This window comes from Panicum virgatum, chromosome 2N (genome assembly GCF_016808335.1).
Source record: "Panicum virgatum strain AP13 chromosome 2N, P.virgatum_v5, whole genome shotgun sequence".
Lineage (NCBI taxonomy): Eukaryota > Viridiplantae > Streptophyta > Magnoliopsida > Poales > Poaceae > Panicum > Panicum virgatum.
In genome coordinates this window covers 54,955,549-54,974,483 of record NC_053146.1, presented here as the reverse complement: position 1 = coordinate 54,974,483, position 18,935 = coordinate 54,955,549, and the positions used below count along the sequence as shown (strand labels likewise).

The 18,935-nt window shown below is 44.6% G+C and overlaps 4 protein-coding genes across 5 annotated transcripts; 2 read left to right on the top strand and 2 right to left on the bottom strand.

The window, feature by feature from the left end:
* LOC120658161 (rRNA-processing protein UTP23 homolog) lies at positions 1-4,803 on the top strand. Its single transcript, XM_039936402.1, has 5 exons — positions 1-409; positions 3,330-3,450; positions 3,586-3,861; positions 4,011-4,076; positions 4,323-4,803. The coding sequence occupies exons 1-5, from the start codon at positions 132-134 to the stop codon at positions 4,413-4,415; spliced, it is 834 nt and encodes a 277-aa protein (XP_039792336.1). The 5' UTR covers positions 1-131; the 3' UTR covers positions 4,416-4,803.
* A 697-nt stretch (positions 4,804-5,500) lies between these two features.
* Positions 5,501-9,347, top strand: LOC120658160 (triosephosphate isomerase, chloroplastic-like). Of its 2 annotated transcripts, XM_039936400.1 has the most exons (9): positions 5,510-5,887; positions 5,979-6,005; positions 6,718-6,787; positions 7,490-7,613; positions 7,846-7,930; positions 8,019-8,151; positions 8,236-8,409; positions 8,596-8,678; positions 8,996-9,347. In XM_039936400.1, exons 1-9 carry the CDS (start codon positions 5,729-5,731, stop codon positions 9,050-9,052), a joined length of 912 nt encoding a protein of 303 aa, XP_039792334.1. In that variant the 5' UTR covers positions 5,510-5,728; the 3' UTR covers positions 9,053-9,347. The 2 variants fall into 2 exon arrangements, with proteins under 2 accessions (XP_039792335.1, XP_039792334.1); XM_039936401.1 differs by lacking the exon at positions 5,979-6,005 and having other exon boundaries at positions 5,501-5,887.
* Positions 9,348-11,250: 1,903 nt separating this feature from the next.
* Positions 11,251-14,569, bottom strand: LOC120658158 (transcription initiation factor IIB). Its single transcript, XM_039936399.1, has 7 exons — positions 13,921-14,569; positions 13,154-13,178; positions 12,586-12,715; positions 12,349-12,479; positions 12,169-12,257; positions 11,633-11,709; positions 11,251-11,560 (listed from the first exon to the last, which is right to left on the bottom strand). Exons 1-7 carry the CDS (start codon positions 14,271-14,273, stop codon positions 11,427-11,429), a joined length of 939 nt encoding a protein of 312 aa, XP_039792333.1. The 5' UTR covers positions 14,274-14,569; the 3' UTR covers positions 11,251-11,426.
* Positions 14,570-15,379: 810 nt separating this feature from the next.
* Positions 15,380-18,935, bottom strand: LOC120658157 (ER lumen protein-retaining receptor erd-2.2-like). Its single transcript, XM_039936398.1, has 6 exons — positions 18,577-18,935; positions 17,368-17,567; positions 16,512-16,652; positions 16,355-16,435; positions 15,820-15,944; positions 15,380-15,743 (listed from the first exon to the last, which is right to left on the bottom strand). Exons 1-6 carry the CDS (start codon positions 18,797-18,799, stop codon positions 15,695-15,697), a joined length of 819 nt encoding a protein of 272 aa, XP_039792332.1. The 5' UTR covers positions 18,800-18,935; the 3' UTR covers positions 15,380-15,694.

Sequence of the window (18,935 nt, the reverse complement as noted above, 5' to 3'; positions counted from 1 at the left end):
CTCTCCTGCCCGGCTGCCCGTTCACCGCCGCCTCCACTGACCTGTTCGTGACGCCGCCCGCCGTTCCCCTCCCTTCTTCTCCGCTGCCGGCTGCCGCCACCTGCTCGGCGGCTCCCAACTGAGCGGCCAGGATGCGGGTTAAGAAGCGTTCGAAGCACCGCAAAGCGGTCAAGTTCTATTCCACCTGCTTCGGCTTCCGCGAGCCTTACAAGGTCCTCATCGACGGCACCTTCGTCCACCACCTCATCACCCAGCGCCTCTGCCCGGCCGATGAGGCACTCCGCGACCTCCTATCGGCCTCCAGGACGCCAGCCCTCTTCACCTCCAAGTGTATCGTCGCAGAGCTCAGGCGACTCGGCAAGTCGCATGCCGAATCCTTCGACGCCGCTCAGCTTCTCGCCACAACCAAGTGGGTTCCTATCCTTTCCACAGTACCGCGGATCGCTTTGATTTATCTTTTCAATTATAGATGTTTACAATATTACATAGGAAGGTCACTTCAACCCTCTCGGCACTGGATCGCTTTGATTTAATATACTGAATCCATCAATTCCATCCGATCACTACCCTGACATCAGAAATTAGATCATGTTCTCCTTTAAGTAATTGTGCACTTGTGAAGCAGATTATTGTGAATTTTTTTTGAATAGCTGAGGAGATAACTTTTGAGTATATGCTTATTGATTCCAACTTTAGGCAAGCACCTAAGTTTGGTTAACAGGGAGCTTTGTTTCATGTGTACCTCAAATGCTATTCATGAAGACCAAAGCTTAGGGACACCTGAATGCATACAGGATAGGACAATCAGAAATTTAGAACTGAATCCAAAAACAACCACATGGATTTTTTTGGTAGCTATATCAAATTATGCCCCAATCATGTGCTCATACAAGCATTGAGCTAATTGCCCACAAAATGACTAACTTCTTATAGTCATGTCCCATGCATATCATCTTATCCTATAAGCATTCGACTGATTCCAAAAACTGCATCATGCATCTATCTGTAGTTATCTGAAATTTATCTGCCCCAAGCATATTCTCTTACAGACATTGGACTGACTGCTTCGGTGATTTTTAGGCATCCTGGCATACGCAAAAACTAATGTGTAGAATTCCCACGAATCCCATGGACACAACTGACGTATCCATAACATAAGCAGATACAACATCATCCATGATCCATCTTAAAATAAGCCATCAGAAATGAAGAACAAATTAGTCGATCTTATCTCACATTCTCACTGCCATGCACCAGGGCAATATTTAAAATCCAATGTGTCTCGAATTACCGGATTTTAATTTACAGAACTAATAACAGCAACCACAACCAGATAGGAAGGCTAGCGATACTAACACCATAAGAGATTTATAAAAAGAGAGATTACCATCATAGAACTGAAAAGATAGCTTTACTGATCGATCTCATGGTTTATTGGTTCAGATGGACCATGGTTTATAGGTTCAGATGGACTACATACAGCAAAGAAACATTAAAAGGCTAAATGTGTTAGTATTATTATGCTACCCAGTGGCACTGAAGCCTAAACGACCAGACACAGGCAAGACAATGGAGCTCTCGACCAAATGACAATCCAAAATTCAATTGATTAGATCAAAATGAATAAATGATGAAAGCAAGTCATAATCTATAATACTGCTTGCTGTGAATTATCAAGGATGACATACAGATGGAGGTGCTCTCCAATAAATAATTTTCAAAAACATATATAGGCCAGATCTTACGAACATGCAAGAAGCACAAATCACCTTATCATTTGGGGAAACAGAAGCATACCTCATCAAATTAACCAGTATTTTGACTCTAATCTGCAAGGATCTTGGTGATACTTCTAGTATGTTGGCGCCCTTGTAGTTGCAGATCAGTTCGAGGTGTGCGCTCAAGGATTTTTTTTTTCTTTTTGGCCCAGGCAGATTGGATTGGATCCAGGTTTCCCCATTGGAAAGGGAGAGTTGTTTGGAGTTCTATAATAGCAATTTTCTCGATTATTTTTGTTTGTCCGTGTGTGTGTGAAGCTGTGAGCGCTGCGGGAGGAGAATTTCTACAGCTGCAAAAGGGGAAGCGTCCCGAGTTGCTCTGCTCGAGTAGTACTGCGTGCGTTGAAGAAGCTTCAAGAAACTAACCCATGTGCTAGCTTTTGTCTGCCGTTTGTTCAGAATCGAGGGCGCGACGGCGGGTTGGCAAGGCGCCGAGACGTTGCAGCCCAGCCGAATGCCTGAGCGGCGAGGTGGAGCTCGAGGAGTGAGGTGAAGGGTGGAGGCCGGCGCGCGGGCGGAGTGGCAGGCGGAGGGCTCCTCCGGCTCGCGGGAGTCGCCGTGTCGTGGCTTCGATCTGACCGTGCGGGCTTGGGGCCACCGCCTGGTTGGCCGCGCGCACCCCCGTCACAGCCTCTGCACGCTGGGGTGCTGCGCGAAAGAGGAGCAGAGGGAGCCAGCGAGCTCGCTGGGTGAGCCGGGATCGGTAGGCGAAGGGCGCGACGGTGGGCTTGCGAGGCGTCGGGATGTCATGATTAGTTGAAGGCCTCAGCGGTGGGGCGGAGGTCGAGGATGGAGGTGAAGGGTGGAGGTCGGCGGGTGGAGCAGCAGGCGGGGGGCACGGCGGTGGGTTCGCGAGGCGGCGGAGGGCATAACGGCGGGCTCGTGAGGTAGCGGGACGGCGGGTTGATTTCAGTTAGGCTCGAGGAGTTTTGTGGAAAATATGCAAAGTTTAGTGGACTGCGGGTTTATTTCGATAAAGCTTGAGGGTTTTTTTGCAAAATGTCCGAGATTCGCACAATCCTGACCATCTGCCCGGCCGATCCGACGGTCGGGAATTTTCAGCGACGTGGCCACGCTCTCCGCGCACCTTTTGGTGCAAGAATCGTATTGAGAAGATTTGATTTTGTCAAAGACAAAAAGGAAAAAAAAACTAGTGCATCGTTCAGTTCAGAAATGTCCCTGCATGAACATAATATCAACTTCATATTTCAGAAAACCAAATTACAAGCTTCCTGCATGCTATGTGGAGCCTGAGTAGCCAATTTTGTCTCAATATCAGTTTTTGTTGTCTGGAACCTAAGCTGCAATTGGAATTCAGATCACTTTTATTTGGCCCAGGACTTTTTAGCTGGCTTTAGGTATCATGTGCTTCACTGGCATAACAATTACAGTTGAGTAGCTGGTGCCTTCAGTTTTGTGCCATTACTGGATATGGTCTTTCGATCCCAACTTGAGTTTTGCATTTCGATCAGATGAGCATTGGTTTTATTATATGAACCTAATTATGATGCACTTACTTTCTGTTTCTCTGGATTTCTTGTGCGTTACCAGCTGTGAGCATGACAAGGTTGTCAGTGCAGTGAATTGTGTCCCAACACTGATAGGTGATAAGAATCCTGAGCATTTCTTTGTTGCCACCCAAGACGCTGATCTCCGGGAAAAGCTAAGAGAGGTATTGACAATCCTCATCTGCTCTGCGTATCTCTACTTCTTTTTTTTCTTTAGAAAACGAAATCAAGTGAACCCTACTTCTGATCTTATCTGAGTTGCAACAATTTGCTCACGTACATTGTTTGTTTCCATTTAGATTCCTGGGGTTCCTGTAATATATGGACTGAAGAACTCCTTATTTATAGAGCAACCCTCTGTTCAGCAACACAAGTTTGCTCAATTGGACGAGGAGAAGCGTCTCAATATGGATATATCTGAGTATAAGAAGTTAATGAAGGCTTCATCAGAAGGAAAGACAACAGCTAGTGAAAATGGAAGTGACGGAGAACAACATGAGAGGCCTTTCAGTTCCCTTGTAAAAAATGCACTTGGTGTTGCAGATAAAAGCAAGTTTAAAAGGAACAGAGCAAAGGTTATATTTACAGTCATTGCCTTTTTAGTATTTTTTGTTGTGTGGTTGACTATATCCAGTGTTTATTATCTAGCAGGCATCAACAGTGGCTGGGTTTGCTACTCTAGATCTATTTCTTGTACCAAATGCTAACAAGTATCCATTTGTAGGGTCCAAACCCACTCTCCTGCAAGAAAAAGAAACCAAAGCCCCAGCCCTCAGCTATTCAAAATCAGGTATGTTTTTTGTCGCGTAGCATTATGTTTCCCCCCTTGCCTCAGTAGTTTAGTGCTACACCGGAAGCATGTCCATCATAAACATCTGTCTCATGTTGTAAAATCAAGTTTGGTTCAGGGACAACAGCTAAACACATGTATAAATTATCTTGGTTTCATTTGTTTCAGGATACCATGACTACACAATAGCTGATGTCTTAACTTTTTAACCATGACTAACAAGCACTGATGACCTCTGTTCTGCAGGGGGCTATGGTTGATGGCGAGGCAAAGAGAAAGAGGGTTCGTAAGCGGAAGAGAAGCCAGAAAGATAACAAACAAGCAGAGACGACGAGCTAAATGAGCTTGTATACTAAGTTTCAGTTCTCTTGCTGCGTCTCCATCTTGACCCCTGAGGATCTGAACAAGAACTAAGTCAACTAGGGGAGACTTCACTTGGGAGAAGAAGAACTTTGAAGACGTATATCCCACAAGATTCAGGATGACATGCCATGTGCTCCTTATATGCTGACAATGTTATGCCATGCCATGCCGAACTCATATGCTGACGATGTTCCTTGCGATGTACTAGTACTTGATTGTTTACAGTAATCATGATCTCTAGAGGCTGTAGCTGGAATTTTTTGCTGCAATATGCAACATATGCCAAATTGCCAATAATTTTCCAAGCGCTTGTTTGGCTGGCTATGTAATCCTGCTCGTTAACCGTAACATGTGCTTGTGGAGAGAGGTACTTTTAAGTAATTGCGACCGTGTAGGTAGATTAGGCCGATGAACAGTAGAACTGCTTGGTCTCCAACTCCGGATGAACAGATGTACCAATAAGCTATTTACTACTCCCTCTGTTTCAAAAACAAACCAAAACAAAAAAATATAGATTGTTTTTGGCAAATTTAGATTCATAGATTTTGCTATGTATTTAGACAGTGTATGTGTAGGTGCATAGTAAAATTTATATATTTAGATTTGCCAAAACAATTTACAATTTGGAACGGAGTGAAAGTAACTACATTTTGAAACACCAAACTCGAAGCAAGTCCATGGCTAGCTCACTGCTCACGCCCAAAAGTTGGCCCTGTGGTCACGACTGCAATAAGCTTATAGCATCATCGTGCATCTTTATCTTGGCTTGGATTCTTGGGCGACGACGCTCACACAAAAAAACAAAGTGCCAAAAAAGAAACAGATACAAACACATTTCACGATGTCCGTATCTCCGAAATGCCTGTCCACCTAGCACGTGTACACCGACGCAAATGGATCCAGCAGAACCGGCGCGCTGGCCTGTCGCCCTCCAGCTCCAGCTGGGCCGGCCCAGCGGCGCCCTGGTATCTCCGCTCGGCTCGAAACGTCGTCGTGGCCTTGGGTGCCCTATCCCGTGGGCCGATAAGGAGCGGGGGCGGCCATACAAAATGCCGTGGCCGCGGACCCTTGCCCGGGTCGCTGTCCCTCGCCTACCCCGCTCGCCCCCGGACGCTCCCTCCTGCCCTGCGCCGCGCCCCTGCCTGCCCCCTCCCCCCTCTGTCCGGTCATCCGGTGGCTGCGGCTGCGCGCATCATCCGACCTCGCGAACCGGAACCACCACCAGGACGGCTGCTAGACTCGAGCCTCGCCTCCCCCTCCTCCCACCAACCGCAGCAGCGAGACAGAGAATGGCTGCGGCGCCGGGGTCCCTCGCGTGCTCCTCCCGCCTCTCCCGCCTCGCGGACCTCCGCCGCACGCCGGCGGCCCCTGCTGCCCCGCAGCAGGTCCACCTCGGCTGCTCCCGCCGCCGCGCGCAGCGCACCGTCGCCATGGCTGGATCCGGCAAGGTGCGCCGCGGCCTTTGTCTTTGACTAGCCGTGTTCAATTAATAATCTGCCCATGTGGCTCACGCTCTCGCTCGTTTATTCTCCGTTGCAGTTCTTTGTGGGGGGCAACTGGAAGTGCGTAAGTGCCTGTCCTACTTCTGCAGCTTCACGCGCCTTTGGGGTGTCTGAACTTATGACGATGGAGATGCTCTTGTAACCGTGCCATCTTATGGTTGCTGCCGCGTTGGGCATTCCAACGGGACCGGGATGGGATTTTGTCGTCATCCATGCATCCTCATGTACATGGCCGTTTCTAGAAATAGGATCTGTTGTCTGCAGACCAGCTTAGCTGGGCCTACCAAATCCCTTTTTTGTTCGGTGTATACGAAATGTTTCTAGCATGTAGCATCTTTCGGTTTGGGGAGAAAAGAAAAAAATAGTTGAGAACCCAGGGAATGTTATCTCTTCTTCTTTGCTGAAAAAGAGAAGCCTTGGCGCTTTCTTGATCTTGTTTACTAAGGCTGGAGAGGCCTAGAGGGGGGCGAGGGAATGTAGAAAAATGGCGGATGTTGTATCAACTATTGAGTTGCGATTGCTTATTAGTGATAGGGTCTACAAGTTCCACTGCAATCGAGCTTGAAATTTGTAGATTCCTTGGGGGCATCTTTAGATTAGCTAACCTGAGTCAGTTGTCTTGAAGAAGCATCTTGTTTTGTATATGAAGCTTCTTCACTTCGGGAGCTTATCTTAGCAATACTAAGCCGTATCCCTTGCTGTTTTTAGTCAAATATCTTAGAATTTCTGGTGTTGATGTCTTTTTTTTTTACTCGCTTCTTTTTCCCTCACTTCAGAATGGAACAAAGGACTCCATTAGCAAGCTTGTATCTGAATTGAATGCTGCTACACTCGAAACTGATGTAGGTAAGGCTATTTGTCTCGTCTTCACATATCTCAGTCTTCCTCTTTATATGATGTTCACATTTGTGATTGCATTTGATTGGTATTTCTAATGTTGTCCTATTGCAGACAGGTTTCCATTAATTTTAATATGGATACCTTACTAAATATTTGCAATGTTTATTTTATTAGTTTCACTTGCTTCCGTGATGTACAGTGCTAACAACAGCTAACAATATTCCCTCAGAAAAAACAACAACAGCTAACAACAGAAGTGTAAATCTGTCGCTAATTCCAACATGTTTACATCTTCTCAAGAAAACTAGGGGAAAATGTAGTAGGGGAGTTGTTTCCTTAATACTCCTGATAAGGTTTGCTAGTGACTTTCAGAATCCTCTTTTTCTGCAAGAAACTTAAGATGCAGCTACCTGGATCCTGTATGAGTGCCTTATGGCATGGAAACACTTCTTCCATGTCTGTAGGCACTTCTGTTGATACAAAACATCTATCTCAGGTTCTGCATGTTATGTACAAGCAATTTAATTGTATGCTAGTTTAGATGAAATTTCACTTATGGGCTTCAAATTATCACCAGAACCTAGTATCTCCTGGTGGAAGACACGTGTAATAGAGTTGATTATTTAGAATATACTGTGCCTACTTTACTGCTTGTTTTTTATTAATACAGCAAGAATACTAATGTGTGGAGTTTTTGAAATACTGCAGATGTTGTGGTGGCACCTCCATTCATTTATATTGACCAGGTCAAGAATTCACTAACTGGTCGTATTGAGGTTTCTTCTCAGAATGTATGGATCGGAAAAGGAGGAGCCTACACTGGAGAGATCAGGTTGGGTACTGGTTCAGCGATACCTGAAACTTGTCCCTTTTCTTTCCTATACATGGAGATTGCAGCTACCTGTGCAGTAATTGTTATAAAAACAGCACTTTGTTGTATTTGTGTTATTGGATGAACCTTGTTTGTGTGCAGATCCTAGCTTCATGAACAAATAGCACAAAGCAGATCTGTTTTGATTTCTGCTTCGCTGATAGAATTTTACCTTTCCCTAAAAAAACTACAGTGCAGAACAATTGGTGGACATAGGCTGTCAATGGGTAATTCTTGGGCACTCTGAGCGTAGAAATATTATTGGTGAAACTGATGAGGTAATTATTACATTCACCATATTCTAATTGATCAGTACTTGCAGAAATGTAGATTCAGAGCATAGTATAACAAGCCGTTTGGATGCAGTTTATCGGGAAGAAGGCTGCATATGCATTGAGCCAAAATGTTAAGGTTATTGCCTGCATAGGAGAGCTGTTGGAAGAGAGGGAAGCAGGGAAAACTTTCGATGTATGTTTTAAGCAGATGAAGGCTTATGCAGGTGAAATTTCTGCTTTCAGATAGTATTTCAAACTGGGACGATGTTTGAGGTGTTGATATATATGCAATATGTATCTGCTTTCAGATAGTATTTCAAACTGGGCCGATGTTGTAATTGCATACGAGCCTGTTTGGGCAATTGGAACTGGAAAAGTTGCTACTCCTGAACAAGCCCAGGAAGTTCATGCTGCCATACGCGATTGGTTGAAGACCAATGTATCACCTGATGTTGCCTCTAGCATTCGAATAATTTATGGAGGTTGGTTTTTCTTTTCTTCTAAACTAATGGCCGGAAGATTAAACTTAGGATTCATGATTTACTAATTTAGTGTGAAAGATTAGCTCTTAAAGCTGCAATTTCTCTACAGATACTGTTGTGTTTCATTTCAGTTCTAACACGACTTGCTGACTCTGATATGATTGTTTTCCTATGCTTCTGTTGCAGGTTCTGTAAATGCTGCCAATTGTGCGGAGCTTGCAAAGAAAGAAGATATTGATGGTTTTCTTGTTGGTGGTGCCTCTTTGAAGGTATGAGAAATGAACATCAGATCCTGGACGTATCCTCTTTTGTTCTGTAGCCTCTATTTTGCAGCTCCTAAACTCATCATGAAACTTTTATTCTGTATTTCCAAATATCAATTGTGCTTAACAAGACTATCTACGTCAATCTCCCTTCAGTTGTAGTTTAAAAGTCATCTGCCTGCTTTTTTTTTTTTGCGTTCATTCTCAGTGGTGTCAAATAGGATTCATCTCTCCGCTCCACATGCAACATACCAGTTGTAAAACGTTTACTGCTACATAATCTCTGATCAGCGAAGTGTTTAACTGTTTCTTGGTGTTTGCAGGGCCCGGACTTCACCACCATTATCAACTCAGTGACTTCCAAGAAAGTTGCAGCCTGACGCATTCGGTTAGAAATAAGTGATTGCAAGAGAGGCAGCTCGGTTTTGCTGTACCATAGGCCTTGTGGGAGGTGCTCTGTGTGATGGTGTGCAGTCACCTCCTCCGTCTGGTTTAGCTGATTTGTAGCACGAAAATAAAAAAATAATGCAGATCCAACCATCTTTTTTGTCGTCGACTTGTTGTAGACCTTGTGTACGTGAAGGGAGCTGTACGTGGGTGGTCAGTAAAACACGTGAAATAATAATGAGAAAATTTCTTATTTGACACTGATAAAGCTGATGCTTCCTTATTTGACACAGGAAATTTTTAACAATCCTATTTCATACTGAGCTGAATTTTCATTCCCTATTTGACACTTCCATTGATTCCATCAGTAATCTCATATGAACAGTAACCCGTGGAATTTCTCCACTCTTTTCTTGGCTAAAAAAACTATCAGATTACCTTCAAAATTCATAAATGTTTTTAGGGATATAAAAATGGAGATGAACCCATTTTGATCCAAAATTCATGATTCTTTTTAGGGATATAACAAATGGAGATGAACCATTTTGCACAAAAATGCATATGCAACATTTAAAATCATAGAACTGAAATTCACCAAAATATGCTACTTTTGAAGACTATCTAAATTTTTAAGGCAAACATTACTTTCCAAACATTATAAAAGTATACATAATAATCCTATCATGACATGAATAAATTGTAAAATTATTTTCAATCATAAGTTACTTAGAGAACTTCAAAGTTGTTTCAAAATTTATTTTTGTGAAACAACTTTAAATTCATTTTTGTTAAATAAGTTCAATTTTTCCTTATAACTTATGATATAAGTATTTTTATAAATTATTTTATCCCACTGTGGGAATATTAGGTATTTACATAATTTTTTTCTAGTACTTTGTACCTTAAGCGAGAATCATCATTTATATAGGGAATGCCAAAATACAGATAATTTTTAAAAGTAGCACACTTTGGTGGATTTTAGTTTAAGACCTTAAATGCTACATATGTGTTTTTATGCAAAATGGGTTCATCTCCATCTGTAGTATCCTTACAAAAAGTTTTATAAATTTTGGAGGTGATTTGATAGTTGTTTTAGTCAAGAAAGGAGAGAGGAGAATCCACACACTATGTTCATCTGAGTCAACTGATGGAATGGAGGGAAGTTTCAAATAAGAAATGAGAGTTTAACTCAGTGTTAAATAGGAAAGTTAAAAAATTTCAGTGTTAAAAAGAAATTCTCAATTTCATTAATGTCAAATAGGGAATTTTCTCAATAATAATATATACACACTGGAATTGGTGGGGATGTTGTGTAAAAGGATTTGCCAGTCAGGGCTAGATGATAAGCATTGTGATTGGGCAGCCGCTTGTACGATGCAAAGCTTTACAGAACCTTCACGTGATCGTGCACGATAGCAACTTGATGAAAGAGGAGCTTCTGGGCAGTCCAAGTGATGCAAAGAGGCAAAAACTATGGCCAGCTGCCAATGCTGTTCTCTTTCCTAACAGCAATTTGCCTGGACAAGTAACCCCGAACGGAAGTTGCCGTCTGCCTGCTTGTGATTGCGAATCGCCTGGTTGCTTCCGCGGTTAGAGGCGAAACTAGAGCATGAGCATGTTGCGCGGCTCCACTAGTAGATGGACAAGCCAGGCAACCGGCTGGCCACGTTAAACGGGCGGACGCCCACGCCATGGACGGCTTCGTTTCGGCAACACCCCCAGGCCCCAGTGACCCGGGCGCGCCCTGCCCATGTGACTCCTGTCCTGTGACCATGAGGCTGCCAAGCCACCCAACCCAACAGGCAACAACTACCCCCAAGGGCCGGCGGCTAGGGGGCACAAGCCGTGAGTGCGCCCCCCACTGGTGCGTCATACAAACCCACTGGTGCGTCATAAAAAAAACCCCATCGCTCTGGATGTCCAATGCTCGGCAGAACGACTGTTCTCCACGGACCACCCTTTTCGCGTTTTCCGGATGGTAGCCGCCAGTTGAACCTAAACCTCTCCCCCACTGGCCAGTGTCCAGTGGCCCCTGAGTGGAGATGGGTACATCATGTGGTTTCTTCAGAAAGATGCAGATTAGAGTTCACTGTTCAGTAAACACAACTAAAATTTGGTTGCTACCTACATTTGCACCCCCCGGGCGCATACGAAAATGACTAACTTGGCCGGCCAACAATTCCTGAGGAGGTAGATAATGTACGAAACTTGGCATTACTGGAAAGAAATTCGATCTGATGAGGACAACATTTGTTCTCATGCCCACATAAAGTTAACCAGGGACCAGTACAGTCACCAGGGACAACATCACTCTTCTTTGACAAATCTAATTCCGACTTATGTAACAATGAAAAAGAAAAAGGTTTCCTAAGGTGTGCAGAGATTCTTTAGGTCTTCCTCCTTGGCGTAGGTGTTAGGGATAAGCCTTGAAGCATAGGGATACAGATCCTTGTATGAATTTCTGATGGTGCCTTCTGCTACACCAGTAGCCAAGGAAATATCTGCAAGGAAGTTGGTGTTACCATCGGTACATCAGTGAGAGGGAGACGAGAACACGGGGCACCAATCCAAACCTTTAAGTGGCTTTTTGTCCTCTGAGAGTTGGGTTATCATATAAATTACCGCTGCTGCAATTGAGATAGGGCTCCTCCTGCACAAAAGGTTGAAAAGAAGTGAAGTGTCAACATATCTTTTTCCATCAAGAAATGTGCGCTACAAATCTGACCGAGTAGGAATTATCATGTCTAGGAATCATAGCATGTCTATCATACACGACAAGAACAAATTAACGAAAATTAAGTTCCATCTTGGCTTGTGATAGATTTATGTGTTGCAGCCTGGAGCATAAACTAGATATGAATGCAATTATATGAGCAATTTACTCTGATCATATGGTCATTTGCCTAAAATTCATCTAAGCTTGAATCTAAGCAGCATTAGCGATTTGAAAGCTTGAATCTAGGCATCAGTGATTTGAAAGCCACAACCAGACTGAAGCAACAGTCTTGAAGATAAACAAGAAACTTTCATGCCACAGAAGGCCCTAACTGCAATAAAATGGAAATGGGCCAGGCCACGGCTAGCATGTGTAGAGCTGGGAATGACAAACCTTATATCAAGCTCCTCTGAGCGCTGAACTGCCTCCTGGGCTGCTTTAACAGCTTGATTGTTCATCCCAAGAGTTGAACAGAAACGCCTCTGCAATTTGTCAGTTTATAAGCTACCCAACTTAAGAAATAACCAACTCCAACAACAATGCAAAGCTAATATATACTTGGGGCCAACATACCAGAAAATCTCCAGCATGAATGGTTCCCATCTCCATAGATTGCCCCATCTCAACTTCCAGCTGTTTCACTATAAATTCTTTTGCTCGGCCAATTTCTTTCTTCGTGGCTCCATTAGCAACAGAACATATTTCTGCAACAATATAATACAACACAAAACAAGAAAATGGAATTGAATGCATGAATGGTTATGAATCCAAATGTCCAGAAAATCCAGAATTGCACAGAACAATATGTACCTTTCACAGTTCTAGGCCTATCTTCTTGTCTACAAGCAATATACAGACAAGCAGCTAATATGGCATCTTGATTTCTTCCCCTGATAGACTTGAGATCTTCAACCTTCTTGTAGATTTCATTGGCTCGGTCCTTAAGAAAAAAAAATAGAAAAAACAAATAATTACTATATAGCAGAAATTTACCTGGATTATGCCATTGTATCGAACACTGGAAGCAGCAATGAGTTCAATCACAATAGCAATGAGTTCAAGAAGATAGGATAGGCTATGGTATAGAACATGGATCCCTACTCTTAGCATATACGATAGCTCAAATTTTGTAAAAACACCTACATGTAATATGATGAATCACAAATATTCATACCAAGGGAGCATACAAAACTGATGTCAGAATAGGTTTCAGTATTTTACAATAGGCCAATTATTAATTGGACACGCCATTTTATCAGCACACCTATAAATAGTAAATCACAGCTAGCACTTGCAGGTATAACCAAGTTACTATCTAAAAAATGTAGGCAGATAGATTAACTAATACTATAATGACAATAAACATCAGATTCCTTACCTTAATAGTAGCCACAAGACCCAACCTGCAGAAGACAGATCATTCATGTTAGCATATTGTAGAAATCCAGATGTTACAAAGGTAAAGGTCCACACAACTTCAGTAAATCAAATTACTGATGCACATAACTTTGAGCAATGCACATTTATTCACCCAAATCAGAAACATGTTGCAATTTTTTTTACTGTATAAATGCCCCACTCTAGAATGATCCTTCACTAGGCCACATCACATGCCTCAGGTATAGGTACTACTCCTACATGCTATCATGATCAACTTGTCGATGCTTTACCCTGCATAGCATGATGATGCAGAGGTGCAAGCAGGCCATCTATTTTACTAGAGCCTATTGTGTGCCAGATAAAAACTGAAGTTTTGGCATTCCCTGTTGAAACTAATGGTATTAGATTGATTCCCAGGTTAAGGAATTACGAAATTTCCGTAGATCCAAGTGGAAAATCATTCAGCACCTGACCCAGGCACAATATAGCAAGCACTAGGCGTCTACTCATCAATCAGACGTTCCAAATCTAGACCCAGCAGGCGTAACCAACCCTGAAACCCGTCATCACAGTGCTCGCGACATCCAAATCCATCGCCTAAAACCCAAATCAGGCAGCGTCACACAAGCACAGACGATCAATCCCATGGTATATCCTAGAAATCGGCGCACCCACCAGCGCCACAGCATAATTTGATCGAATCGAACCGGGGAGAGTAAGGAAGGGGAGGATTGGAGCGCGAGGGGGCGGGAGGTGAGGAGAAACCTGTCGGCCATGTTGGCGATGGTGCGGAAGGCGAGGATGAGGGATCGGTCGGGGTTGGAGCCGCGGTTCTGCCACCTGCCGAGCGACGAGGAGAGGAACTCGCCCTGCGCGCCGTTGGGCTTGGCGATGACGGTGGAGAGGCCGCCGTCGGTGAGGAGCGGGTTGGTGGGCCCGCCGACACGGACGGGGTCGTTGTCGTTGGACTCGTTGGCGAAGGTGCGCCACTCGGAGGTCTCGTCGACGGAGTGCGCCTCGAGGACGAGGCCGCACTCGGTGCACACCGTGTCCCCCGCCGAGTGGTCGAACGCCACCTCCGTCTGCTTCTTGCAGTCCGGGCAGAAGGAGTCGCTCATCTCGCCCGACCCGCCGCCTCCCCCCTCCTCTCCTCCCGCGCGCTGCCGGTGCTGTGCTGTGCTTCGGGAAGGGGCGATTTGGGGGCGGGGAAGGGGACTCCGCCCACGGAGGGAGGGGAGACCGGGAGAGGACGGGCAGGAAGGGGAGCGAGAGAGGCGGACGGGGGGCAGAGGGGGGAGTTTGGGTTGGGCTTTTATGAGTTCGGCGAGAGTTTCGTGCTTGGTCCGCGCCGGTTTCTGTTTGGGTCCTGCGTGCTGCTGGCCTGCGGCTGCTGCGACGCCGTGGCGCACGGCGTGCGGTGAAGCCCGGAGCTTCGGGATGTGGGAATGGATTCGGCCGCCGCGAGACGGCGGTGGGGATAGGGACCGCCGACCGACTTGCTAGTCAGACTGGCGTTGCCCCCCTCCTGTAGTAGACTAGTAGCCGACGGAGGACAAGGCTTCGCCGCGCGCCGCTTCCGGTTCCGGCGCTGCGCGGCGACCGCCCCGCACGCAGCAGGTTCCAGCCAGAAAGAGCGCATGGTTTTGTGACGGACAGAAACGGCAAAGTTTACGCGATGGCGAAGTTTTACGACGACATTCCCGGCCGGCTCCCAAGTCGTAAAGAGGAAGCGTCCGAGGAGCGATCCACCTGCCATACAGGTGGTTTAACTTCAATCGCAGACTCGCAGTTACCTTTTTTTTTTCGCTTTTCGGACACGAAGGGCAACAGCCAACGCCGCCCCGCCGCGGGGGGCCCGGCCAGCCCAGCACGAGGAGCACGGCTGCACGGCTTCATTCTGCTCATGCACTTTGCACACCTGACACCTTTGCAATGTTCTGTTTGGCCAACAAACAGAAGGAATTGCAAACGGAACCGGTGTGAGCTCTGCAAGGCAGAAAGCATGAGGCAACGGCTATCCATCCTAAATCCAACTAGACCATTAAGAGACGGTTAGAAAAAAATGAAGGTGCGTACTGAGTAGTACTGAAACATTAAGCGACGGGCGGAGGAATCCCTCGCTGCTCCTGATAATCTCACTGCCAAGCGAATACGACATGATGCCCTTCGTTCCACGATTTTCACATGGCGAGTTCTGCAAGCTCAAGCGAATTTACTTGCGGGCTGAAGCATAACAAAGCATGCTGAGATTATAATCCAAGAGAGACCATGAACCACCTGGTTGTAAGACCACAACAGTGATACAGAAGCTAAGTACTCCGAGATTAGGTGCGACTATAAACAGTCTCAATGACAGCCTATCTTTTAAGAGGACCCTCGCAGCAATTTTTGTCATAAAAAGTCACAACCTGTAACATCAACTAAACGAGGCTCCGGTCTCCCATTAGATACGAGACACAGGTCGGGGGCTAGAGCATAACTGTTTTTCAGGGTACATAAGAATGGGTGAACCACTAAGTTTTGTAGCCTGCTCAACTCCTTACACCACCCCTGAGGGAAGCCGTAGCACCAGTTGCCCACCAACCAGACTGTACAATGACAATCACTTTAGACAATCTTTCCAAAGTAACAATACACTAAGCTTAACAGCGATACTGAGCGTACCTCTTCACATAGTAGTAGCAGAAATCCGCAAGGATGAATGTCTGCACGATTTCTGACAGAAGCACCATAGATGGCCACAAACCATAGCCAAGAGCTGTCAACAGACGGCCACGCGTGTCCAAAACCTGTTAAAGAATTTATTGCTTCTGAAGTTCTGATGATAAGGGATCGATACCATTTGCCGTAAGCGAATTTAAGAAAAGTGAACACATTTGAGAGTTCAAATTCTTAAGGTATTTCATGGCTATGGGTAACTACATTGGCAATAATACTGCAATCACCAGATTTGTCTTCATTTGCTTACTCCCACCGACCACCCAAAAACAAAGAAATTTGGTTACTGAAAAAATGGACTTAAAAAACATGCATTGATAAATGTAAAAGAGTCCTCACACATCTACTAATGACAGGAGACATTGCCGAACATTTTCTATTAGGTATAAGAACCAATGGCAGCAAAAATGAATGCTGCTCTGCTACAAAATCATAGAGCCGTGTACACATTGGCTCAAGAATTGTATCGAGAAAGACAAACCTGTAGAACCCAGTGGGCACAGCTAAGAAACCTTGCAACCCCCAACGCAAATACATAATGAGCTGTAAACGGTTCAACAATCTGCAAAAGATGGTACACCCAAGTCAACTTATTATCCTGCAATCAAGGGATCCAAATGGCAAGATAGTGAGACTACCTTAGTATTTTGCATCAAGCGTAATTGTGGCAGAACAGAAACAGCTTCCAAGTAAACACAGAATGCCCAGGAGACCCGGTTCACAATGTTGTGTGATGTCGAAGGATGAATAAGTAGTGCCAGTGCAGCACAAGGTACAACCTTGAAAGGAAATAACAAAAGCCCAAGAACAATAAGAGAGCGTTTATATACAACTAAGATGTGCAATGCTGTGGCAGAACAAGTAAAATTAGGCAGTATAGGTCCAATGCCTTCTGTTAGCAGAAGCACCATCTGCCCACGGCCCCAAATATAAGTTCACACTGTCTATTTTATTGCTTTACAAAACTTTAGAAGATGCTACAAAAAAAAAATTGGGAGATGTAATTCTCAATAAATAAAGACCCGCACAAACAAAGTAGAGCTATTGATATCCAGGGAAGGGGAAAAAAGATACAGATCTCAGGTGCTAAAACAGTTATAGATTTATGTTAGGTGCATGAAAAATTAATCGTAGAAAATACCACCACAGACTGTAATGCAAGACAGGAAAACATGACTTAGCTCAGTTTATTCAGATATGGTCCACAAGCGTGTAGAAAAACTAGAGTACAGAAAGTAGAGGAAACTGTTGCTAACAAAACAGAGACATGAATTTTAAAACGAAAGTTGGAAAGTGATCCTTGACGTGCACTCTATTCATAAAGCACAGCCATGTCAGTACAAAGCAAATAAATTGAAAAGCTAATGTGGCTCTTGTGCAGAAACTAGACAGCTCCAATTCAATATTCTATTGAAAAAGGAATGAGAAATCAAAATCTAAGTACAGTTGCTTATCTAAATGCATCAATTGCCAAGACATAAGTTGATTTCTTACCACATAGTACAATGCAAAATTATCCTTGTCCACCATATAAGTTGATCTCAGTTTAAACCGTATCATGTAAATAACAAACAGTGTGGCTACAAGTGTGGCAGTGTCCAGAATTGTATGGATGTCATACTCCATGACAAAGCTGCAGTACAGTCTAACAGCTAGGAACAAAGCAGTTAAATCCTGAGACTTGAGGGATAGTCCTGCAAGATGAAAATGGGAGGACTTAAAATTTTAGACTCCTCATAAAGTAGATCATATTACCTAAAAAGAATTTCTGACAAACTAGTATCAGCATGCTATCTTCCCACATACAGACAATACTGAAGAAAAGATATACGTTGAATGGTGAATTGTAGGGTGATTTTTATAGCTTCAAGTGGAAAAAAATGTAAGGTCGCAACAAACGATCAATATGAGACTAGATCCACCAAGTAACAGAATCACAAGCTAAACACTCAATACTCTGCAGCCCAATAAGTTTACATTGCACACATGAATACTCTGTAGACTTCTGATATGATAATTCCAATTCCAAATTGTAAATAACGACACGCAGCTATATAACTGATTCTTATAAAATCTATGAAAAAACTCAAATGCCTGCAGTATACAAGACAATATCTGTGCAACTGGATTCAGGGGTCCTTCATTTGGAAATCAAATTTTAACAGAATGCATAAGTTATTAGAAGTAATTCTAATAAGCAAGTAGACATCGAAAGTGCCAGTAAGACCAAAAACTGGAAACTACATTCCATGATACTGATTCAAGAGGTTGTTTCTCCGAATTTTTGAAACAATTATTCCCATCACACTACACCATCCTGAAAATGGGGCCTATTAAACCTATAAAAATTCCCCCCGGTCGAATCAAAGCATATAATGTAGTCAAGCGAGACTTGCAGCTCCAAAATATACCAGATCAGTAGTTTAGCCCCAAACCCCGAAACATAACAGCTGCACATAAGGGGTATTCAGAAACCCGAATAGATCGAATAAATATTCCAACCTGGCGCCTGCTACATGTACACCGTAGTAAACCGCCTCTTTTCCGTAAGGAAAATTGCAAATCATGCAGGAAAATCCTGCTTCTAAGACGCTGAATCGTCTGGCCAAATCCTACAAAATCCTAGACCCTAGCAACGCTGGGACGGGACGGGCGATCTCGACAGATCGGGACCGGGTGTCGAAGGGGCGGAAGGGAACAAACCGGCGCAGGTCTTCTCCTTGGTGAGCTTGTAGATAAGGACGCCGATGCCGAGCGCGTGCGCGACCTCGGCGGCGACGAAGAGGTTGTCGTGGTCGTGGACGATGAAGCGGATGAAGACGAGCGCGGCCATGCCGGTGACCACGGCCAGGAAGGCCTTCACCTTGGGCGGCTGCCGCCGCACCCACGACGTCACCGCGCCGAGCGGCCGCTTCGTCCCCCTCATCGCGTCTCCCCTCGGTCGCCTCGCGTTCGCACCACCACCTCCTCCGGTCGAAGAACACGGGAGTGTTTTCTTATTATTATTTTTTCTTCGTTATTTATTTTCTCTCTCTTCCCGCGAGAGTATTATTTGGTGGGGG

Bases quoted from the DNA above. Each gene is read 5' to 3' on its own strand.
- LOC120658157 (XM_039936398.1), bottom strand. From the start codon at position 18,799: ATGAGGGGGACGAAGCGGCCGCTCGGCGCGGTGACGTCGTGGGTGCGG. The intron at 17,568-18,576 runs GTTTGTTCCCTT...TTCATCTTGCAG, and splicing joins CAAGGAGAAGACCTGCGCCG to GACTATCCCTCAAGTCTCAG. The intron at 15,945-16,354 runs GTTTGTCTTTCT...ATTCTTTAACAG, and splicing joins GTGCCCACTGGGTTCTACAG to GTTTTGGACACGCGTGGCCG.
- LOC120658160 (XM_039936400.1), top strand. From the start codon at position 5,729: ATGGCTGCGGCGCCGGGGTCCCTCGCGTGCTCCTCCCGCCTCTCCCGC. The intron at 5,888-5,978 runs GTGCGCCGCGGC...TCTCCGTTGCAG, and splicing joins CCATGGCTGGATCCGGCAAG to TTCTTTGTGGGGGGCAACTG. The intron at 6,788-7,489 runs GTAAGGCTATTT...GAAATACTGCAG, and splicing joins TACACTCGAAACTGATGTAG to ATGTTGTGGTGGCACCTCCA.
- LOC120658161 (XM_039936402.1), top strand. From the start codon at position 132: ATGCGGGTTAAGAAGCGTTCGAAGCACCGCAAAGCGGTCAAGTTCTAT. The intron at 3,451-3,585 runs GTATTGACAATC...GTTTCCATTTAG, and splicing joins TCCGGGAAAAGCTAAGAGAG to ATTCCTGGGGTTCCTGTAAT. The intron at 3,862-4,010 runs GTTATATTTACA...ATCCATTTGTAG, and splicing joins TTAAAAGGAACAGAGCAAAG to GGTCCAAACCCACTCTCCTG.
- LOC120658158 (XM_039936399.1), bottom strand. From the start codon at position 14,273: ATGAGCGACTCCTTCTGCCCGGACTGCAAGAAGCAGACGGAGGTGGCG. The intron at 12,480-12,585 runs GTACATATTGTT...ATATTGTTGCAG, and splicing joins TAGGCCTAGAACTGTGAAAG to AAATATGTTCTGTTGCTAAT. The intron at 11,710-12,168 runs GTTTGTCATTCC...CCTTTTGTGCAG, and splicing joins TCAGAGGAGCTTGATATAAG to GAGGAGCCCTATCTCAATTG.